Source organism: Paralichthys olivaceus, chromosome 10, assembly GCF_024713975.1.
Source record: "Paralichthys olivaceus isolate ysfri-2021 chromosome 10, ASM2471397v2, whole genome shotgun sequence".
In the NCBI taxonomy this organism is placed as follows: domain Eukaryota; kingdom Metazoa; phylum Chordata; class Actinopteri; order Pleuronectiformes; family Paralichthyidae; genus Paralichthys; species Paralichthys olivaceus.
The window spans coordinates 1,150,001-1,172,046 of record NC_091102.1 but is presented as its reverse complement, the minus strand read 5'-3'; the positions used below and the strand labels follow the sequence as shown (position 1 = coordinate 1,172,046).

Sequence of the window (22,046 nt, the reverse complement as noted above, 5' to 3'; positions counted from 1 at the left end):
AAGTTTAAACAATATGGAGCAAATCAAAGTGCCAGACGTCCTGGTTCAAGGTTTATATGTAAGAAAGTGAAGAAATGTCAAAGATGTGTGAACCAGAAACAAACTCGTGTTTTATACTTTTATATTCATCGTTTCAACAGATTCATTATTTCAGCTCTTTGTTGCTAATTTACACATAAAATCTTAAAACAGCATCAGAAGAAAACTCCTCCATCGTTTTAAATAAATGACTATTTTAAAAGAAAGGGTCAGAAAATAATCATCAAATTACAGACGAGGAGAAATCATCCGACACTTTCATAATAAATCAATGATCATGACTGAGAAGTGTTTCTGTGTGTGAGGTGATCCAGAGCGACGAGGTGCGGCCTCCGGCCTCCGGCCTCCGGCCTCCAGCCGTCGTCTTCCTCTGGGTCTAATCCCACATTAAAGGGCCATCGGGCCAATGTGCAGATTAACTGGTGCATCAGCGCTGAAGCGACTGCAGGTCACCGAGCAGACGAGTGAAAAGTTCAGCAGAACTGATTTTATTTAGAAAAAGAAGCAGCGACAGAGCGAAGTGGAAGTGGATCACACTCACGTTCACCAGGAAACAACACGACAGCGCACAGTTTCTCTTATTTGTACTTTTCTATCTACGGACGGGAACTTTGCAGGACGCAAGTCGAGAACACAGGAAACCTGAAAGCTCCTCTGACACCGTTCCCTCCCCCACCATCCACCAGCGGACATATGGTGGTCACACCCACTACGCCCCCCTGTACGGAGAGAGATCACGTCCATAAAGATGAAACCGTCCGTCCATAGGAGGCAGGAGTCGCTCCGGTCGCTGCGACGTCACGGAGCCGCGTGCAATAAGAAGATTAATGCATTTATGGAAAAAAGCTGCGGAACCGACATGAAGAGAAAGGAGCAGCGAGGACATCTGTTCAGGAGATAACGACACGATCTCCTTCACTTTACACATTCAGGCAGTGAACATACCAATAAAACACTCGGACATATCACAGCATGTTAATTCAATGATGCAACAAAAGGTGAACGTTCACATTTACATTTTCATCCGTCCGCATTAATCCGCTGTTTGAAAGCAACACCTGCTGCTGGAGAGACGAACCCGCTGTGGATCTGATGTGCGTCTATAAATATCAGAGATTATCGGATGTGAAGCTCATGTGAGTAGAAACATCGTCAGTGAACGTTCAGTCTCCAACGAATCCTTCGTTCGGCCGAGCGACGACTTCTCCGGCTTCATCTCATCTTCAATTTGAAAATCCACTTTGCGATCCGTCAGTTCCTCATGTGCAATAAAGACCGACGTTCGAATCTGACGGGCCCATCAGAGTGAAGACCAGCCACCCCACGGTGAAGCCGACGAGCGATCGGCCGGCCCGTCGACCTCCGACCCCTGCGGAGAGCTGCCCCTCCTCCGCCTCCAGCAGCGTCCCGTTGCGGAGGCTCTCGGTCCCGTTCCCCATCTCCTCCCGGAGCTCCTGCTGGAGCAGCTTGGAGATCAGGCTGTTGAAGCGGTTCTCGGTGGTGGAGGCGACCTCCGAGGAGGCCGTGGTGAGGTTCAGCTCTGCCGGGTCCAAGCAGGAGTCGTTCACCTTGGCAAAGACCACCTTGCTGAGGTCCAGGCCCGACACGGAGGAGGGCGAGGAGCAGGGGATGTCCCGCACCAGCTTGTAGCTCTCCATCCACTCCTGCAGCCACTTGAGGGAGCAGTCGCACTCCCAGGGGTTTCTGAAGAGGTACAGGCGACCCAGGAAGTAGATGGGCTGGAAGACGGGGAAGGGGAGGGTGGTGAGGTTGTTGCTGTTCAGGTGGAGCGTGATGAGGCTCGTCAGGTTCTCGAAGGTTCCCTCCTCGATGAACAGCAGCTGGTTCCGGTCCAGGTAGAGGGTCTCCAGCTCCACCAGGTCGCCGAACCAGGTCCTGGACACGTTGATCAGCTGGTTCCCGCCCAGGTTGAGCATCTTGAGGCGGCTGAGGCCCTTGAAGGCGTGTCGAGGAAGATCAGTCAGCAGGTTGTCGTTCAGGTAGAAGTTCTCCAGCCGCACCATGTCCTGGAAGGACTGGTCGTGGATCACGTTGATGCGGTTCTCCTGGAGATTCAGGTACCTGAGACAAGAAGACGTTTCAAAACCTGACACTGAATCAGGTTCCTTGAGTTTATATCTTTTTACTTATTTATTACATTTACTGGGTTTTTATTTCACACTATTGTACCGAAACTTATCTTTTCTTCTTTAATCGTATCTTATTATCGTACGTTTGGTGTTCACGTCGAGCCGGTGACTTACTTCAGACTCCCCAGGCCGAGCAGCGAGTTGTAGGCCACGGCCTCGATCTTGTTCCTCTCCAGGTAGATGTGCGTCAGGTTCTCCATCCCTCTGAAGGCGCCGGGGATCCTCCTGAAGTTGTTCTGGAAGCAGAGCAGCTCCTTCAGCGCCGTCTGCTCGATGAAGATCCGGTCGGGGATGTTGAAGAGGTTACAGTCGGACACGTCCAGACGCACCAGCTTCTTCAGGCCCGTGAAGGTTCGAGTGTGGAGGTAGCTGATGTACTCGTTATGAGCCATCTTCAGCTCCACCAGGTTAGAGAGGCCCTGCAGGACGAGAGTCACTCGTTACCTTCTGCTGCTTCCACTTCAATTCAGGATATATATAGAGATATATATATCTCTATATATATAGATATATATATATCTATATAGAGAGATATATAGATATGAAGAGTTCGTTAAATATGAAGCTCTGCAAACGATTGAACGAATTATTAATGGATCAATGATCTGACTGCTGAGATCGATTTATTCTCAGGTTTGAACAAAATAGAAACTAATTACAAACCGAAGTCAAATGTCCTTTGGGACGCTCCTGTGAGATTTCCCTCTGTGTCTAAATGTTCACTTCTCAGTACATTTACTGGGTTTCATGTATTTTTGTCCTAAATAAAAGTAGAGTACTGCAGATGTGGTGTTTTCAGTCTGAGCGGGGCAGCGGACCTTGAAGGCTCCAGGAGTGATGAAGGAGATGTTGTTGTGGTCCAGGGACAGAGACTTGAGGGAGGGCAGGGTCCCGAACGCTCTCTCCGACAGGAACTTGAGCCGGTTCTTGTCCACGTTGATGGCGGACGCCTCGCAGGGAAACTCTTTGGGCAGCTCTGCGAGGCCGGAGCGGTCGCACAGGACGCTGCAGCTCTTCTCCTGAGTGCAGGAGCAGGAGGCCGGACAGGCCCGGACACACGCCCACCGGGCCAACGCCGCCTGGGGCAGCAGGCACAGGACAGACACTGGAGACAGACACCGAGGTCAAAGCACCAGAGAGAAGACAGAAACAACTTTAAAGCCACCAAGAAAGAAAGAAACCAGAGAGCTTCTACCGGGCAACAGGCTAAAATCCAAATCAATGTGATAACTGAGGGTGTACGGTGGTTTTCAGAGCTGAGGAGGAGGAAGTGAAGGAAACTGACCAGTGAACGTGAGGACAGTCATTACTGTGATGTCTCATCTGGGACGGTCCAGGATTAACGAGGGTCTGAAACCACACAGAAGAAAGACTCATGAATTATGTTAATGTGGGTCAAAGCTTCTGATGGAGGTCTGAGTCAGAGTTTGAGTCTTTGAAGCTTTGAAGCTTCAGACTCAGAATCATCTCAGAAAAGACTCAGACAACAACGAGTGGATAATATGAGCACACACACACACACACACACTCACACACACTCACACACACACTCACACACACACACACACACACACTCACACAGGTTAGAGTCAGAAAGGTTCACGTCTCTTTGACATCATCTTGAGTCTTTGGACTCTGACTGTCAAACAGTCCCTGACATTCAGGAACCTGTCGGCCTGTTTTCATTCATCCACGAGCAGAACTGTCGGACACACAAACACGCGAGGACACAAAGACACAACACGCAGACACGGAGGAGACAAACCTGTCGTTGTTTCCAGACGCTCACGTCCATGTGCGTTAAAGTTCGTCCACATTTCCTCACACGAGTCCATTCTCCTCATTCCACATCAGTCTGATCACAGAGCTGCTGCAGACGAGCTGCTCTGATGATGAAGAGTAGGTGGTTTTACACTTCATCCCCCCTGCACACATACACACACACACACACACACACACACACACAAAAAGCCATCTCTTAATGGCAGTGAAATCCCCTAGATGGAATGATGGAGGGGTGGAATGATGGAGGGGTGGAATGATGGAGGGGTGGAATGATGGAGGGGTGGAGGGAGACAGGCAGGATTACAGAAGTAAAGCAAAGCTTTTAGATCAAACCACGATGCAGAGCAGCAACTTAGAAACACACAGATTACACACACACACACACACACACACACACACACACACAGCATGAAGTTGGAAGTGTAACTTGTGAGAGATGCAGATGTTGAAGTGGATGAGAGAATCATCAGAACATCATCTGATGACAGAGAAGATCAATACAATTTATTAAATACGAGTATTTTCTTTCTCCAGAGACGAGTCTGTTCCTGACACACACACACACACACACACACACACACACACACACACACTCAGTCAGAGCCAATGAGAGAACACGTGTCTGAGAATATGACTGAAGTTGTTCCAGTTCTTCATGAAGGTGAAGAACCTGAACAGAAGATGTTGGTTAGAAAAAAACATCTGAGTCTTTGTGGAAAGTTGACGGGGACTTTCTACAGAGCCTCAGGCCCTCGGGCCCCGTGACCCCTCGGGCCCCTCAGCCTGTTTATTGAGGCCTCTGGACTTTAAATGTCCCTAAAACCTTATTTTCAAAATGACACAGAATTACACAACAGGGCTTTAATGGTGTTTCTGGTCGGGTGGTTATGAAACCTGCTCAGCACATTAGAGACCATGTGACGCTGCAGAACGAGTGACATGAGTCGACGCTGCAGTTCACAGCTCAGAAACCATCTGCTGACAGTGAAGCTCAGCTGGTGACTCGAATAAAGAATACGTCACTTGGTTGTTCAGTACACGTTCTCCACGTTCTCGGCACATCTGGTTTCCCCGACAGCTGCGTGACGTCCCTCTGGATTTGGGTCGTCTGGTTCTCGGCTCACCTGGTCTGACTCCACATCTCGTGGGACTGATGCTAAACTCGGGGCCTCGTCTGCAGTTTGTCGTCATCTTTGACCCCAAAATGAAAAAAACCTGCAGCTTTAGTTAACGAGTCGACTCAATTAGTCAATTATAAGAAATAATTCAATTAAAAGTTGTTTATAAATGAAAGACAAACAGGCTGAGGGTAAATAAAGATGGACGACACGTCTCCACTTCCATCAGCAGTAAACAGGAAGTCAAAATATCCCGGTTACTGGTGACGCCATTTTGTAGCCAGTCTGGAGGTCGTGCTCAACCAATCAGGAGTCTCAGTCACACAATTAAACCCAAACTGATCAGAAACACTTCAGAGACAAGAACAACCTGAAATGACAGAAACCATCTCTGACAATCTAACATTTACTGGTTTTTGTTTTTTGGTCCATGTCCCATCTGCTAACATGGAGGAGTTTAAGACTGATCCAGCAGCCATCAAACAAAACACGGTTTCTTTCACATTCAGCAGACATGTTTATATTTTCTTCAAATATTCTGTTTTACTAACTTTAGAGGTGTGTGTGTGTGTTTTCATGATTTACAAACTTCTCGTGTTTAACTGTCTGAAAGTAGAACAGTCTGGAACATGAACGCTCGTCCCGAGGACACAGCTCAGTTTCCAAACAGAAAGAAAACCAACACGTCGGCAGGAAAATAACACACCCGACACAGAAGGCTTGACAAATGAAATCCTTTATATTTTTTGTCAAAAAGAAATTGAGCCCGTCCGTTCTTTATCAAATTGAGTTTTGCCGCCCAGAATCCACACAGGGCGGCAGGCTGCTTGCTACAGGTCGCCTCTGCACCACTACAGTAAAACAGGTCTTCAGGAAACATGCTTGATTTTTCCAGATACTTTTGCATTCAAACATTTTATTTGGGTAAAATCATACAATTGCACAGCTGAGTATTTTCCCATGCAGTGCAGGAGCCTAGAAGCTAATACAGAAAGCAAATTCTACATCTAAAGAGCTCTGGGGTTCTCTTCAGAACATGGAACGAGTCTCGGGTTCTGCCTACAACACGCAAAACAAGAAGCTCCCGCTCAGAGCCGCGGTTGCTGCGGGTCAACGCTGCAGACTTGTTCCACGTTCCACGAGAACGCCAGAGACGTCATATATGCAAATACAACAATGAGAATAAACCACATGTTTGTTTCTTTAAGGATTGCCATGTGCCAGACATTCACTGGAGAAAAATAATCAGGTCAAATTAGAGTAAAAAAATCAATAATGCACACAATTGGAGAATCTGAACACTTCTGCACTAATATTCTTAGGAAATTTATTTGCTCTTTAGACAGCTTTATTCCAAACCTTGGCATGTTTGTTCAATTCCATTTCTAATTTTGTTGATCAATTGTTATTATCGGATAGAGATGACTGGCCCCTGAGAAGGCCCCGAAAACAGCTGTGGATATTATTTACCGAGTCCAATGTATCTTAAACATTAAAAAGCTCACACTACCCCGAAATATATAAATTTCACGCATACAGGTGACATTCAACATTCAAGTGCCAGTGTTTTTGTACTGTCTTTTGGTCAAGTTTCTGAAACTTTCAAAGAATCACTTTGAGGCTTACAAAAATAAATATTTGTCAAAAATGCTTAATAAATTACACAAAACTAGCAGCAAAAGTAGAATCTAGAAATCTGTGCAAATGGCTAAATTCCCCCCGACTGCTAAATCCCCTGGTCCCAAATAAATCCTGGTTTTAACGTTGAGAACCCTTCCCCTTTGTAAACAAGCTGCGTTTTCACAATCTCCTCACACACAATATTTGGAAGCTTAAGGACACATAGTCAAGACATCTATATAAAACTCTAGATGTGCAATAAAAGAACTTCTGTAAAACTTGATGGACACGACGTACAAGGGCCTACACACCTAAATCAAGTAGCACCATTCAATCTCAAGTTCTCAACACTGTCAGTGCATCAGCTTTTAGTTCAATTTCTTCAAAAATAAAAATGTTTTCAAGGCACAACACACCCAATGAGAAAATAGGGAGCGTTTAGAAGTGAAACGCTCCGTCACCTCCTCTCGATGGCTGCTCCTCTCCGAGAGGAAAAGCCTGCTCTGGCTCCGCAGAGCCACAGATTTATTTTATTCACGTCTGAGCAGATGAGCTCCTAGAGGACCTGACAGTACGTTAATGTTCCACACAGGAAGTGGACGCTCCGTCTTTGGCCACCTCCACAGTTACACTACGCAGCGATGGAAACCAAAGCCACGGTCGACGGCGGTGCACCGAATCCATTGCCCCAAAAACGCCTACCCCCCTCCCCAGTTCCCCTCCCCCCCCAGTGGTCGGAGCGCTGCTCTACCCGCTTCAATCCTCGCTTTTAAATTGATAAACCTCAGTGATCATTCAATGCCTGTCTCCTAAAGATGAACCATGCCTCCAACGCAGCTTGAAAAGAGAAAACGTTTGTAATTAAGTTAAGCCTGCGACTCAGTTCACGTGTCCTTCCTCCTTGACCAAAAAACAAAACACTTGCAAGCGTAGAATACCATCTGGGCCTCGTGGTCGCCGGTCGAGTCAGTAAACACTAACACCACGCTGAGCCCCCCCCGATGCTGTGGTCCACTATGCAGCCATTTTGAACTTCACTTTCAAGATGGCAGGCATTTTTTGTTTTGATACATATTTGTAGAGAAACAATTAAAAAAAAAGTTTTTCAAATTTGCACACACCTGCACCAAAAATGTCTCAAGTAAAAATAAACAAAAAACACCGCCCACTTAATGTAGCTAGCACTTGGTAACATACTAGCTGCCGTAACACTGTCAAGTCAATTGAAAGAAACGTGGAGTAACAAGTTCCAGCATCGTTTAATGTTAAACCTCAGCGATCGTTGGCACTGAGCTTAATGACGTCTGTGTTTCTTAAGATTACAATAGGAATGGATATTTAAAGTCTACCATATCCGTAAGAAGGAGCCTGTCCAGGATAGAGTGAGCAAAAAAAGAAAAAGAAAAGGAAATGTAACTTTGTCCCTTAGGATTAAAATACGGTTGCTTCACAGAGTGGCCCAGTTTGGATCAATAGTAATGGCTCCAGTAGCTGTTTGACTATAGAAAAGGCTACGTGATGTTCCTGCAATAAATTTGAAGTTCAAATGGAATCATGATTCCCGGGAACAACAGTGCCCCAGTGTTTGCCAAGGTTTGATTAAGTCCAAGCTTATTTTACCTTTCTAATATTTTTCACCAAACTAAACAGTAAAAACAAATTTAGAGCTCTTGGCCATGTTCATCTGGTGAAATGAAAACATAGATTTCCTGTTTAAATTCAAAAGGCACAGTACATTAACATACAAATGATCCTCAGGTTATTCAATCAGGTTTTTCTCCCCCCCACAAAAAGAACAAAAATACTTTTAACAATGAAAGTCCGAGGTTGCTGTCGGACAATGCATGTCAGCATCCATGCTCACTCTGAGGTGCGCAAATCTCTGCGGTCTCCGGTGCGTTGCACGTGCTGGTGACTTTCCTTTCGCGTCGTGCTGCACTTCCTTTTTGAGAGAAGCGAATGGCAGAGAACCAGGGTTGGTAATGTACTGTGTGTCAGTGAAGCTACACAGGGAGGGTTGTTATGGTCTGGCTTGAGTTAACATGTGGTTTCCATTGGGTTTGGTTGGCATGGCAACCTATTCCTTAGACGACTAGTTGCCCCACCAATCCACACTACCAGAGTGGCTGTAGTTTCCTCCATAGCCGTCATTGCTGTAGAAGTTGCCACCGAAGCCACCTGCGGAGGACAAGGTCAGAGGTCACACTTCAAATATCTGCTGTCTGACATTGGCTACGAATGTTCTCACTTCCTGCAGCGACATTGTCATTCACATGGAGAGATGAATAATTAATACAGGACCAAAATTCACTCTTTTAGCTCCAACTCCTCAAAAACAAAATCCTTGAGATCACAACTGTTAATTAAAGATACTTTAAATCTCAGAATGTGTCACTGCTGTGGATTTTGAGAACTTAAGCACAAAACAATTCCAGGTTTAATCTTGATTTAATTGATGACTTTCAGTTGACTAATGTGAAACAGATTTTTCCTTACCCCCCCCAAAGCCACGGTTTCCTCCAGGGTTCCTTCCTCCTCCACGGCTGCTGGTGAAGTTTCCAGCACCACCGGGTGTCTGACGGTAATCTCTGGCTCCAAAACCACCAGAGAACCTGAACAAAATGAGGTTTTTTTAAATGTTATGGTCGAGAACTTTCAAAGGTACAAGTAGTAAAACCTAGACTTTGTTAATAAGAGATAGAGGCGGAGGCCTGAAGCTTAACGCGTTGCTATGAGTGATTACCTCTTGGAGCGTCCACGGGTGCTGCTCTTGTGCTGGTGCTCGTAGGCGAGACTCTCAAGCCAGGAAGGAACCTCCTGCTTGGCCTCCACCAAGATGTCCAGCAAATCTTTGGTTATGTTGCTGTTTTTGTCGTTAAAGAACGACGTGGCCAGACCTGCACAATGCAGAGCAAGAGAGATTATTATCAGTTACTGAAAGATTCATGTCCATAACCAGCATCCGGGGGGGGGGGTCTTACCGAGGTTGCCCACACGTCCCGTACGGCCGATACGGTGAACGTACTCCTCAATGTCACTGGGCAAATCAAAGTTAATGACATGCTTCACGTTGGAGATGTCCAGACCTCGAGCAGCCACCTGGGAAAGTAGATTTATTGGAAATAAATAAATGATCACATTAGAGAGACAAGACAAAGTGTTTAGAATGGAACTGGAGTAAATAAGTAACGTCTCCGATTTTGCTAATTTTAGATGAAACCCATCAAATGAAAAAGTCTTTCATGAGTTAGTTTAAAAAATAAAAAAACTTAGATTAAATCAAGAACTCATTAAACCCACATCACAACGTCTGCTGATGAAAATGGGCGTTTAAATGTTTATCCAACATTATTATAACCTATGTTTAAACTTTCTTGGACAAACAAGAGTTTTATGGCAGTAGTGGTTTTACATACAGCTGTGGCCACTAAGATGGGGCAGCGTCCAGACCGGAACTGATGCAGGGCCTCCTCTCTGTCTCTCTGGGATCGATCCCCGTGGATACTGGTGCAGGCGTAACCTTCGTGGTACAGAAAGTCCTCCAAGGCATCTGCTCCTTTCTTGGTTTCCACGAACACCAGAGTCAAGGAGTCTTTTCCTGTTTGATCAGAGAATAAAAAAGGATGAGAACCGAGAGACAGGAGCAGAATGTGGGGGGGAGAGACGTGGGAACAGGGGTAAAGATGGATATCTGAACTAAGATGGGAAATCAAAACTGTCACTGAAAAGGTCCGCAAATCCAAGATGATGAAGAAAATCTAAAAATGAACTTAAAAATGGAGACGGGCTGCACTGAAGGCTCAACAATTAACTGATCTCCCACGATTCAGATTCACAAGATGATCATTAAATTAACTACAAGTATAATTAAATTGTTAGATATTAAATCCATTATGTGGCATTAATTTCAATCTGAATACAAAACTTAAGGAGGTGTCAGGACTTCCCAAGTCACATCACTCACAGCTGACCCTGAAACAGCTTTACTGACGCCCTCTGGCACAAATCAGGAAAAACAAAAACTACAGTCACCAATGTGCCACCCTCCCCCACCCCCCATTATTATTGCTTAAGCCTGTGAGTGCTTTAAAACAAAGCCCAGATCAGACCGGCCTCTTTAACGTGAAACCAACAACAGCCAAGTGCTTTAACGAGGCTGTCTGTGACACAGATGACACGTTAGTTTCCTTTGTGCAGTGGCTGCTCTGTGGAGGTTGAGTGGTTTTAAGAAACAGGGCATTGAGATGCAAACATACAATAACGCACAGGCATCAGATGCACTGCATTTAATGTTTGTAGCTTAGTGGAAATTAACAAGATTGATAAAATGTCAAATTTGAATGGCAGAGCACAAATCTCCAGCTGAAGTCAATCGAGGTGCATCAAATTAAATATTCATGAAGTCCTCTAAATAAATCTTGTTACATTAAGATGGAGAATATTTATCTGAGAATATGGTGAAAAGTTTGAAACGTGTAATCTCACAATGTTAAAGTGACCCAGAAAAATGGATGCACACCAAAAGAGTTCTGTCCTGAGCAACATCACATCCTTAATAAAAGTCTGGTGAAGATCTGTCCACTCAAGTTTGTGTGATCTGCTAACAACCGTACCGTCTTTGTTATTTAATGAGACGTGGTCCGAACGTGACGTACAGAAACTGTGACACACGGTCATGTGGAGCCACATGACCTCACGATCCTACAAGCAGACTCCTTTTTCAGTTTGAGGTCAGAGGATGCTATGCTAGGTCAACACCATTATCAATCCTACTCCTTCTTTTTGGAAATTAATGAAGTTTAAAAAGAAAACGTAAAAACTGAGGCAGCATGTCAAGCGGGGAAACGAAGGGAAAGAATGGGCAGTGGGATGTGATGTTTTCTGGCTTGTGGGTCAGAGTGAGGTTATGGTACGTTCACACTTACCCGGTTTCTCTGGGGTCTCTGTCACACTTTCCTGAACCTCACTGGGAATAACTAAGATAAAACCAAACCGGCCAGTAAACGTGAGGCTTCTCAGTCAGTACATACACAGCTTTAGATCATCATGAGACGCACACCCCATTAAACACAACATGTGGTTCACTGCCTGCTCAACCAGCATCATATTGTGTTTTGATATTTTATCTTTACTAGAACTAACAGCATTTGCTAGCAGACATTAACAAAGTCAATATTAGCTTAATACGGTGCAGACTGACAAACACAGGATGGTTGTTAGAGTCTAACGTGACATTCATGGGTGGAAAATGCTTCTTGTTTTCTCTTCTCACCTGTGGCGTTGAGCAGGTCAAGGAGGAAGGACCTCTTGTCCGTTTCCTCCACCCAAACCACCTTCTGAGTGATGTTTTCTGAGGTTGAACCAACACGGCCCACTGCCAGGAAAATGTAGTCCTCCAGGAAGTCACGAGCCAGGATCTGCGTAAGCAAACAACCCAGATAGTTAAGAATACAGATATTTATCACTTTAAACAAGACTCTGTAAACTTGAGTGACGTGTTACCTGGATCTCCTTGGGGAAGGTGGCACTGAACATCATGGTCTGACGAATGCCTTTAGGTGGCATTGTATCCTGTTCCACAATACGCCTGATCTGGGGCTCAAAACCCATGTCCAACATGCGGTCAGCCTCGTCCAGGACCATGTAGCTGCACAGACACATTAAGCTCAGTTAAACACTTTTACACACATTTGATCAATTGTCAGAATCAATTGAATGTCAGTAGTTTCAGTTGATTTCCTTTTCATAAAGCCCGATGTTACTTACTTGCAGTAGTCCAGACCGATCTTGCCCCTCTCCATCATGTCGACCAGACGTCCGGGTGTGGCCACAAGAAGGTGACAGCCTCTCTCCAATTCCCTGATCTGCTGACCGATGTCAGCTCCACCGTAAACTACGCAGGGACGCACACGAGACCGATAGGCAACCTAGAGAGTGGGAAGAATAACAATTAAGCTTCAAGATGTCCATTTAGAAAACTGAATTCACCATGGTGAGTCAGTCTGTGTTCCTGCAGAGTGAGAACTCACCTTCCTCGCCTCCTCATAGATCTGCAAAGCCAGTTCTCTGGTCGGAGCCAGGACCAGGGAGAGCGGGTACTGTTTACGGCGGCTGTACCTTCCATTGTCCTGAGGATGAAAGAACTAATGTTTACAAGAAGAAGCCAAAAGGGTGAAGATGATTTGTTCGTTATTCTCTTTGCTCAGTACCTGTCCATTGTTTTTGGCAGCCTGCAGAGCCTCTCCTGGTCCTTCAGTGTAGATCTGACTCAGCACGGGCAGCAGGAAGGCAGCAGTCTTGCCAGAGCCTGAGACATAGCAGGGATCAGACAAACCATAGATGCAAAAGTGAACACTGAACTTTTGGAGCTTTCTATGTCAGAGTAAATTAATACATAAAGGCCATAATGTGCACAAAGAGAGAAATACACACCTGTCTGGGCGCAGGCCATCAGGTCTCTTTTGGACTTGATGATGGGGATAGCATATTTCTGAACAGGGGTGGGGCGAGTGTAGCGACTCAGGTTGATGTTCCCCATGATAATCTCCCCCAATTCCACATCATGGAACTAAAGAACAAACAGACCATCAGTAAAGGAATAAGAATTAAGGTTCAAATGAATTAGGTTTGTAAAATAAACAATCAATGTTGATCCGACTTACACTTTCAATATGAGGAGGGCAGTTGGCCCCAGTGGCCTCCACAGGAATATCATCATATTTCTCAAAATTTATCCCAGTGTTGCTTGCAGAAAAAAGCTCCCTAGAAATTAAAATGTTTGATTAGTTCAGGACAAATGCAGACAAGAGGCGGATGTTTTATTTATTTCTTATTATTTGTGAACGGATTCTTTCTTACTGTTCCAGGCGATCGTTAGGAGCAGTGGGCTTTGACCAATCCTCATCTCTGGACTCCTCCGCCCAGCGGCTGTTTCCTCCACTTGAGAAGCCTCCGCGCTCATATCTACACACAAACATTAGTTATTAGGCAACTTAGATAGTTATCAGTGTGTACAAAATAACTAGCAAGCTAACAGCTAAACTCTTGTCAGAGCATATTAGTGTTTTCAGTTTGTTGTGAGGGGATTAAATACAATAACCGAGTCACTGACGGTTACTGGCAGTTTGTTAATATAAAAGCAACGGAAAGACTCTTCATACAAATTAGAACAAGACATACAGTATATGGTCCTGTCAGACGACAAACACTGACAATGTACAAACTTCACACACCTTCCTCTGGAGCCGGCCCCACGTTCATTGAAGAAGGTCGACTTGGACCTATCAGTTCGGCCCCCGAAGCTGTTGTAGGCAGCGTCTCTGGGAGCTCCGCCCCAGTTGCCGTCTTTGTTTTCATAACCACCAATTCCTGAAATGAACGAAAACTCACCTGTAAGTTATAACTAGGTTTTTTTTGGGGTTTTTTTCAAATGAAGCGTTGATCATCGTCAGACGACGTCACTTTCTTACCCTAAGTGGACATTTCGGGGTTTTCTTTAGAGCAAAATTGCCATGGGTCGTTCAAAAACCATCAAGGCATAGAATCTTAAATTAAACTAAAAGTTCTGTCTGTTAAGTACATATGAAGTAACAGCTCTGATGTAATACACTGTATAAACAAGGGTGGGGGGAGGGCCAAGGTACCATCTAAGGCTACACTGTCACCACTACAGCTCAAGTCAGACATTTTAAAGCATGACAGGTTTACCCCACCTGCATTTTGCAATGGTTGATTAAAGGAGCCTCCACCCCTGTTACCACGGTAGGCGCCGCGCCCACCTCTATCATTGCGAGGGGGTCCGCGGCCTCCAAATCCCCCATTTGTGCGGTTGTCGTGGCAACCATTTACAAATCCATTGCTCCGTCCGCCGTCCCACCCAGGTGAATCTTCATGAGACAAGAGAAAAAGAAGCGTGTGAGGACAATAAACTTGAACTTGTTCATTAAAAAGCAAGCTAGTTATTGACTCTACTATTCACAAGTCTTTATGTGCTGACCGGTTCTCTGGACTGAAAGTTGTGTCATAGGTCACATTTATTTCATCCAATACAAAAAATTATAGTTCTGCCTGTGCAAGAGAATATAAGATATTCAAAGTTTTATTTTAGGTAAAATATTAAATTAACAACTCTGCCCTTCTCTGAACTAAGACCTACTGAGCCCCGTCTCTGCCTGTATGAGACATTTACCACAACGAGCTGCCCAGCTGTGGACACTGGCCGTGTCATCGTTCCCATCGGTGGTCACACTGTTATCAGTGCAGACTGAGGATGAGGCTGGTCGGGGAGGGGAGGTGGGACAATGGACAGTTAGCACGCCTTACAGTGGCGGCGCTAAGTAGCTGAGGCTAAGACACATTAGCATCTAGGAGCAGGCCAGCCGCACAGATCTGGTCTCCGATTAAATCGCACTTGGTTCAACCGAGAGGCCGATTCTAGATCTGTGGTCAGGATCTTAACTTGCACCTGTCGGACAACAGGTAAGTTCATCCATTTTGCTGCCCCCTATAGGTAAGCAGAAGGAAAAGCCTTGTAATGCTTCACACAGACACACGCTGATCAATGTGCTGTAGACCCGTCCGTAGCTGGGACAAGTCACCAGTGTTTCTTTTGTCTCCGATATTGATCAGAGGAAAAACATTTGCAATAACGGGAAATTGAAAAAATAGTCAAGTATTTAAATTGTAAACATAAATCTACATCATCTGTATTCTTCTTTGTGGAAGTCTGTTAACTGTGCCAAGATTTGGATTTAAGTCAGTTAAGATCTCAATCCAAGAGGAAAATAAACATGTATTGAATTTCCAACATGAAGTTCAGAAGACTTCCTTCTCAAGTCCAAACGCTCTTATCAAATTGAGGCTTTACAGCGTTTTGATAAATATGAAAAATCTGGCGTCTGGACTTGTGGTAGAACTTAGTCAAGTATGAGACAAAAGTGACGCATGTGCACTATGCGAACATGGCACAGCACATCATGCAGCAGGGTCACAGCCTAACTTTGTAAAACAGCAGTGCAGATAACTTCACAGCCAAAAGAATTAACAAGAGTGATGCATGATTATTTTCACATGGACTTAAGAGACTCTGGATGAACTAACTATTCAGGACTGAACGCCAAAACTACAAATGGACATAATCTTAAGATGCTTACGCAGCAACAAAGTTCCAAAACTACACATTGGCTCCAACAACCAGTCTGAAAAAACGATTCAAGCTCAATCAGCTGCAAATGTCAAAGATGAGAAAATCTGATTATCACCCTGATTTGAAAAAACCTCAGAAGAAGAAAACTTCCTTTTCAGATGAGACGTCAATCATGTGCCAAGATGGGGCGAGTTTGTGCAGGTTTCTCTTCCACCAGCGAATGTGACAGTAAAACACCGGTTATTAAAAAAAAGCCTGCACACACTCAACTTTGTGGTTTAGGTCAAAAATAAAGTGAGAGATGAGTTATTGATGAGTGTGAATGAAGGGATGTGAGAGCAGAAACGTGAAGCTCAGATTCTGTGCAAAAGAAAACCCTGTCTAGATTTCTGTACAGCGACCAACAAAGTGTTAAGAAGGCATAAGATGTTGGTGCAGAGCGATAAGGAAAAAGGTTCACAGCTGACTTCATTGTCTCATGATTAGTAGACAGTCACACTGTTGATGCAGCACAGTCTTTCAAACAACACCACTGACATGCATCATAAGCAACTTCATCTGCAAAGCTTCCACAAAGGCTGTGTTAGGCCCAGACTTCTGCTGCTTTTTGTGACCATGACAAGCAAGGGCACATCGACTACGGCCCTAAGAGTTCAGCTCTGTACGCTGAAACTCTGCCAGCGAGTAGATGGCATGGCATGCAGGTAGAGGTCAAGGTATACCACATCTGTTTCGCCAGCCCCCACTGTAGGCATGGTAAAAGGCAAGCTCTTGAGCGGCCAGTCTTGGGTAACCTGAGCAAAAGTAGGGAAGCAGGCTATAAAAAGACTCACCCAATATTACTGGCTAATGCAGAATGAGTGTTGGGCTTGACTCTACACTAATAGTTACCAATCTTACAGTCATCCCATCCTGACGTATAGTTATTGCTGTGCCTTTGCTGACACTCTGCCTGCCATGGTTGTGGGCACTGCTTAGGAGAGACTTGGGGAACATTGCAGGTGAAATATGGGCTTGAGTATACAGTGGGAAATCATAATTTTAAGGTTTCTAGCGTGTGCAGCGGAGAACAAACTCCTACAACCTAAAAGATATGGTTCATTGTGACTGCAAGCATTACAGCAGAGAGAAGCACATCAATTAATCATGGGCCCATCATTAACTTTTACTGTGAAGTGCTTGGGTCTACCAAACCCTCTAACCCATCGCACTGGCTTTGCTGGTGTGTAAAATGGCTATTTCATGCATCTGGAAATGCAGGTTGCCCTCAGCGAAAGCAGACAGAAGGGACTTACAGAGGTTTACTGGTGCCACTGAATAACCGCACTGTCTACCAGCGGAATAAGCATTTCCTGCGGTGGAATAAGAAAACAGTAAAACGAGAAAAACGTCAAGTGTGCAAGGACACAGTACCATGAAGATTTAAGTGAAGTTATCTGACTGAATATGTCAGCCAAAAACATGTGTCTTCATTTTCAGCCTTTAAGAGGCTAAGCAAACACAAATACCTCAAAGTATCTACAAAGACATTTTAAAATGTGAATAATGATAAAACCACCCGCCCTCCATACATCCCTGTATCAGAGCAGTCAACAGCCAGCACTAGTTTTCACACGTGAGACTTTGCACCGGGAAGAGATAACGTGCCACAAGTTTTACAGTTTGGAAATTTCCCCCGTTCTCTTCTCTTATGTGCAGTCTGATATTTCAAGACTGGGCCCAGTTTACAGACACTCGCCCCGTTTCATCTGTGCCAAAATACACAGAAATCAGGTTTCAAATTGCTTTGTCTCCCAATTCTTGGCTCAAGTTCAGTGTTGTCAATGTTGGTCTGGAGGGCAACAAAAGTTGCCGCTGTGTTTTGGCTGATAATCAATGTGTTGAATATCGTCTTGTCAACGCCTCAACACTGTATTCCTCATTGGTGCTTGCTTGTACCATGCTCTGATGGGCTTTCTACACCGAGAACACCACAAGTCAAGCCGGTGTTGGTGTGACTGGAGGAGTGGCTCGGTGACTGAACTCACCGTTTTTTGGAGCATCTTTGTTCCTCAGGTGAGGTGGAATGTAACGCCCTGGAGAGGAGGAAGATCATGTCAGGTGTCACCTACTACTAAACCCAGCAATTAAATTAAACTCATGCTGTTAACTACAGAACATATGAAAACCTACAGTCAGAGAAATCCTCATATAGTGACAGAATATCAGGTCTAATTTGAACATCCTGCAGTTATACAACCGTAACTTAACTGATCACCAAACGATTAAAACAAATAAGCATCATTTACTTTATGAAAATTACGCTTGAAAAAATATCTATTGTGTGACTTACGACCGGTTCCTCCGCCTTGTCCGTCAGCAGAGTTCAAGTCTAGGGCAGCAAGCTGCAAAGGAGAAGGAGGAAACAAGGATCACCGAGGTGCAGATAAAATGTGACATACATATAAATATATATAAATATAAAGTCGGTCAATGAGAGACTCGTCCGCGGTGCATCGTCCTGGTGGGAACAATAAAAACGTTTTAAAACGTTCAGGACGCAACTAGAGGATCCAACGGTTTGTGGAGACGGTAAATGACACCGTTAGTCCAGATTCTCCTCAGATGATCAGACCTCTGTTAATTCATCCATCGCTTCTTCAGTCGCAGCTCGATCGTCGAGTGAAAACAGTGTCGCTGCAGACGAACAGCGACGATGTTTCAGTCCTTTAATGCACAGACCGAGGTCACCGCTGCTTTCAGGCGTCAGCACAATAAAGCTGCCTCGGTCGATGCACCGCGACACCGCGTAGATAACCGCTGACGAATTTAAAAAAAAATAAAAAGAGCAGAAAAGTGCGATTATAGAAGAAAAGCTCGATCAGTGGATCACTCGACAGAAATGATGAGAACCGACGTGTCGGGTGGTTCGGTCCCGGTGGATCGTCGGTCCGGAGCTTCGGTTTAGTCGCTGAATTCCGCTGCCAACATTCTTTCCTGCGCCACGTTTCAGGCCGAGCAGGCCCGACGCTAGCCGGCTAACGCGGACACCGGCCGGGTGCGAGCCGTTGGCCGAGCCCTGTAAACCTCCGCCGACCTGAAAAACACGATATCACGACGTTTTCAACTGAACACGGCGCGATCCAAGGGGCGGCCGGCCTCAGCCAAAGACCCGGGGGGGGGGCGAGTGACATTCAGCGGGCGCTTCGGCTTCGGCTGCCCCGGCGGTGGCGAGCTCCGCCATCACAACCTTCTCTCTGGGCCGACTCCATTTTAGCAGCGTTAGCTTAGCATAGCTAACGGCTCGCTGCGCGTCGAAACCTCGTGTGCGAAGCCGGGAAAAAAGTCGATCGAGAACCGGAGTGAAAGGCGGTGAAAGGTGGTGAAAGGTGGGCACTCACCTGCTGATCTAGACCGTGTGGATTATCGATGACCACATGACTCATAACTAAAGAGAGGAGAGGATTCGTTCTGAGGAGAAAGGGTTCTTTGTTAGCTCCGCCGGCTCCGATCACACGCTCACTGGGGCTTCGTCTTCTTCTTCCCGCTGACAGCTGGAGGGAACACTTCGCTCGCGACTGGACTGGACTGTTGGCTGGACTGGAAATAAATAAAAGTTCTGGTTGTGAGTGAGGATGCTGAGCAGAGACACGTCCCGGTGGATGGACCGAGGAGGAATGAGACTCTGAGCTCAGGTAGCGCGAGATATCAGCCGTGTGACCTCAGCCCGGGGCCCAAGTCTCGCGAGAGGTCGCGTCTCCCCTAGTGGTGAGAGACTGACATGACGAACAACGTGTCTGGACCTGAAACTGATCTGAGTTCAGAACAGTGCTGATCTGAGCCCAGACCTGAAACTGATCTGAGTTCAGACCTGAAACTGATCTGAGTTCAGAACAGTGCTGATCTGAGGCCAGACCTGAAACTGATCTGAGTCCAGACCTGAAACTGATCTGAGTTCAGAACTGAAACTGATCCGAGTTCAGAACAGTGCTGATCTGAGGCCAGACCTGAAACTGATCTGAGGCCAGACCTGAAACTGATCTGAGTTCAGAACAGTGCTGATCTGAGTCCAGACCTAAAACTGATCTGAGGCCAGACCTGAAACTGATCTGAGTCCAGACCTGAAACTGATCTGAGTTCAGAACAGTGCTGATCTGAGGCCAGACCTGAAACTGATCTGAGGCCAGACCTGAAACTGATCTGAGTTCAGAACAGTGCTGATCTGAGTCCAGACCTGAAACTGATCTGAGTCCAGACCTAAAACTGATCTGAGTCCAGACCTGAAACCACAGAACCTCAGAGACTCATTTCATTCACACAGAACTAACACACATGAGAAACTGCAGTAAAGATGCAAAGCTTCCACAAATACACTAAAACTACTACAGAGGGACACACAACTATCACAACAGGGAATAGATTCCTACACAGATACACAATGACCCAGAAAACAACAACCACAGAGAAACACAGACTGTAACTAATACCTGCAAAATTACTACAGTGATATATAACTACCACAAAGAGACGATACATGCATGTGGAAATACACAATGACCACAAACAGAAACACAACTATCACAACCTGTTACTAATACAAGTAAAAATACTACAAAGAGACGCTACACCACCACAGATCACATGCACAATCACTACCAGGAGATGAATATAGAAGAATATAATACATGAGAAATGACCATAGACAGACACACACATGAATACAAAACTACTTCACAGAGATGCTAAACGACTACATGCAATGTAAAGATAAACAATGACCACAAAAATAAAAAACTTCCCTAAAAATATTCAAAAGTACCAGAGAGAGAAAAGGTGAACATAGATACAAAAGGATGCAAACACAAAAATATACTAAATGATTTTAAAGTTATGCAAAAACAAAGTCGTGTGTGGTCGTCTTGTGTTTGGGTTTCTTGTATAAACAGTAAATATATATATATATATATTTAATGAGTGTGTGTGTGTGTGTGTGTGTGTGGGGGGGGTGTTTCTATTGTGTTATAATCTGTGCAGCACAAAGCTTTAGATCAGAGAAGCCTTTATTATCTATATGTGTATTAACAATGAACCACAACTTGTTGAGAATGTGTGGTGACATCGCAGCGAGCCGACCCTCCTCTGATCACACAGCGTCAGATCTCCCTGAAAGGTCACAAAGGTCAAACATAAGCTCAGTTAAAACCTCTCGTCGACCCTCCCCCTCTCTGCCAGGTTCCTCTGGCCCTCTTCCCCGTGTTGTGCGCTCACTGCAGCCTGTGAAGCCTGTTCCCGTCATTTATCTCCTGCAGCGGCCGAGCTGACCATATGTCGCTGGGATAAGTTAAACCAGAGGTAACTGGTTAGTAGGAGAAAGGTCAGCTTCTGAAATGAGCGAGGAATCCCCCCCCCCACACACACAATCCTCATATTAAAAACAGCCATTTGTAATATTATTTCTCTTTTATACTTATTATTCTATAACTTTCTTCTCATTGTGCTTCTACTTTTCTTGTGCTGCTGTGTTCGATGTGAACACTAATCTAAAGTCAACCTTAACCCACATCCTAACTATTTTAAATCGTCCCACAACTTACAGATTTTAATCATTATTATTTATTTTTTTACTATTAATCATGAGAAGGCAGATACCATTACACAGTTAACAGTTGTGTAGTATTTAATAGTTGTTAATACTTAAACTGTAATTAAAAGTACTTAGTAACTTTTACTCTAGTATGTAAGTAGAAATATTAATGTGGTACCTAAAATCAACAATGTCTCTTTGTACTTTTACTTCAGTAAAATATTAAAGTACTGCCTGCACCACTACTTTCCCTCGGTAGCTGATCTGACGTCTGTGTATTTGGACATCTACAGTGTGAGCCTCTGAGTCACGGTGGTGACTGACAGTGCAGACACCGTGCTGCACCTTCTCTCCAAATATGTTGCTGAACTTGATACAGGACAAAGTAGGTGTGAGTCAGAGCAGTTATATAAACCTGGAACCTTCCCTGTGTGTTTATAATCCACGAGTATGAGCTTTGGTTTCTGTTGCTCTTTGAACATGTGACCTGTCTGAGTCTCAAATCTTTCAAAAAGAAAATGTATAAACTGCGTGTTTGAAACCACGGTCCAGGTTCTGAGCTGGACAAACGAACGTCTCCCACCTCCGGCGGAGGAAACAGAGGGAACCTCAGCAGCAGGTTCAAC

General features: G+C 45.0%; 2 protein-coding genes across 16 annotated transcripts; both read right to left on the bottom strand.

The window, feature by feature from the left end:
* Positions 1 to 110: 110 nt before the first annotated feature.
* Positions 111 to 4,142, bottom strand: nyx (nyctalopin). Its single transcript, XM_069533572.1, has 5 exons — positions 3,955 to 4,142; positions 3,475 to 3,539; positions 3,008 to 3,294; positions 2,304 to 2,608; positions 111 to 2,121 (listed from the first exon to the last, which is right to left on the bottom strand). The coding sequence occupies exons 2-5, from the start codon at positions 3,494 to 3,496 to the stop codon at positions 1,299 to 1,301; spliced, it is 1,437 nt and encodes a 478-aa protein (XP_069389673.1). The 5' UTR covers positions 3,497 to 3,539; positions 3,955 to 4,142; the 3' UTR covers positions 111 to 1,298.
* Positions 4,143 to 5,812: 1,670 nt separating this feature from the next.
* ddx3xa (DEAD-box helicase 3 X-linked a) lies at positions 5,813 to 19,582 on the bottom strand. Of its 15 annotated transcripts, none has more exons than XM_069532221.1 (23): positions 19,238 to 19,530; positions 18,190 to 18,241; positions 17,885 to 17,932; positions 17,153 to 17,209; positions 16,749 to 16,841; positions 16,580 to 16,651; positions 14,901 to 14,987; positions 14,425 to 14,598; positions 13,945 to 14,080; positions 13,571 to 13,675; positions 13,375 to 13,474; positions 13,145 to 13,280; positions 12,922 to 13,019; positions 12,742 to 12,840; positions 12,479 to 12,639; positions 12,215 to 12,359; positions 11,985 to 12,129; positions 11,638 to 11,688; positions 10,129 to 10,310; positions 9,694 to 9,811; positions 9,456 to 9,609; positions 9,209 to 9,324; positions 5,813 to 8,890 (listed from the first exon to the last, which is right to left on the bottom strand). In XM_069532221.1, exons 1-23 carry the CDS (start codon positions 19,280 to 19,282, stop codon positions 8,805 to 8,807), a joined length of 2,460 nt encoding a protein of 819 aa, XP_069388322.1. In that variant the 5' UTR covers positions 19,283 to 19,530; the 3' UTR covers positions 5,813 to 8,804. The 15 variants fall into 15 exon arrangements, with proteins under 15 accessions (XP_069388322.1, XP_069388323.1, XP_069388324.1 ...); XM_069532222.1 differs by having other exon boundaries at positions 14,491 to 14,598; XM_069532223.1 differs by lacking the exon at positions 14,901 to 14,987.
* Between the last annotated feature and the right edge of the window lie 2,464 nt (positions 19,583 to 22,046).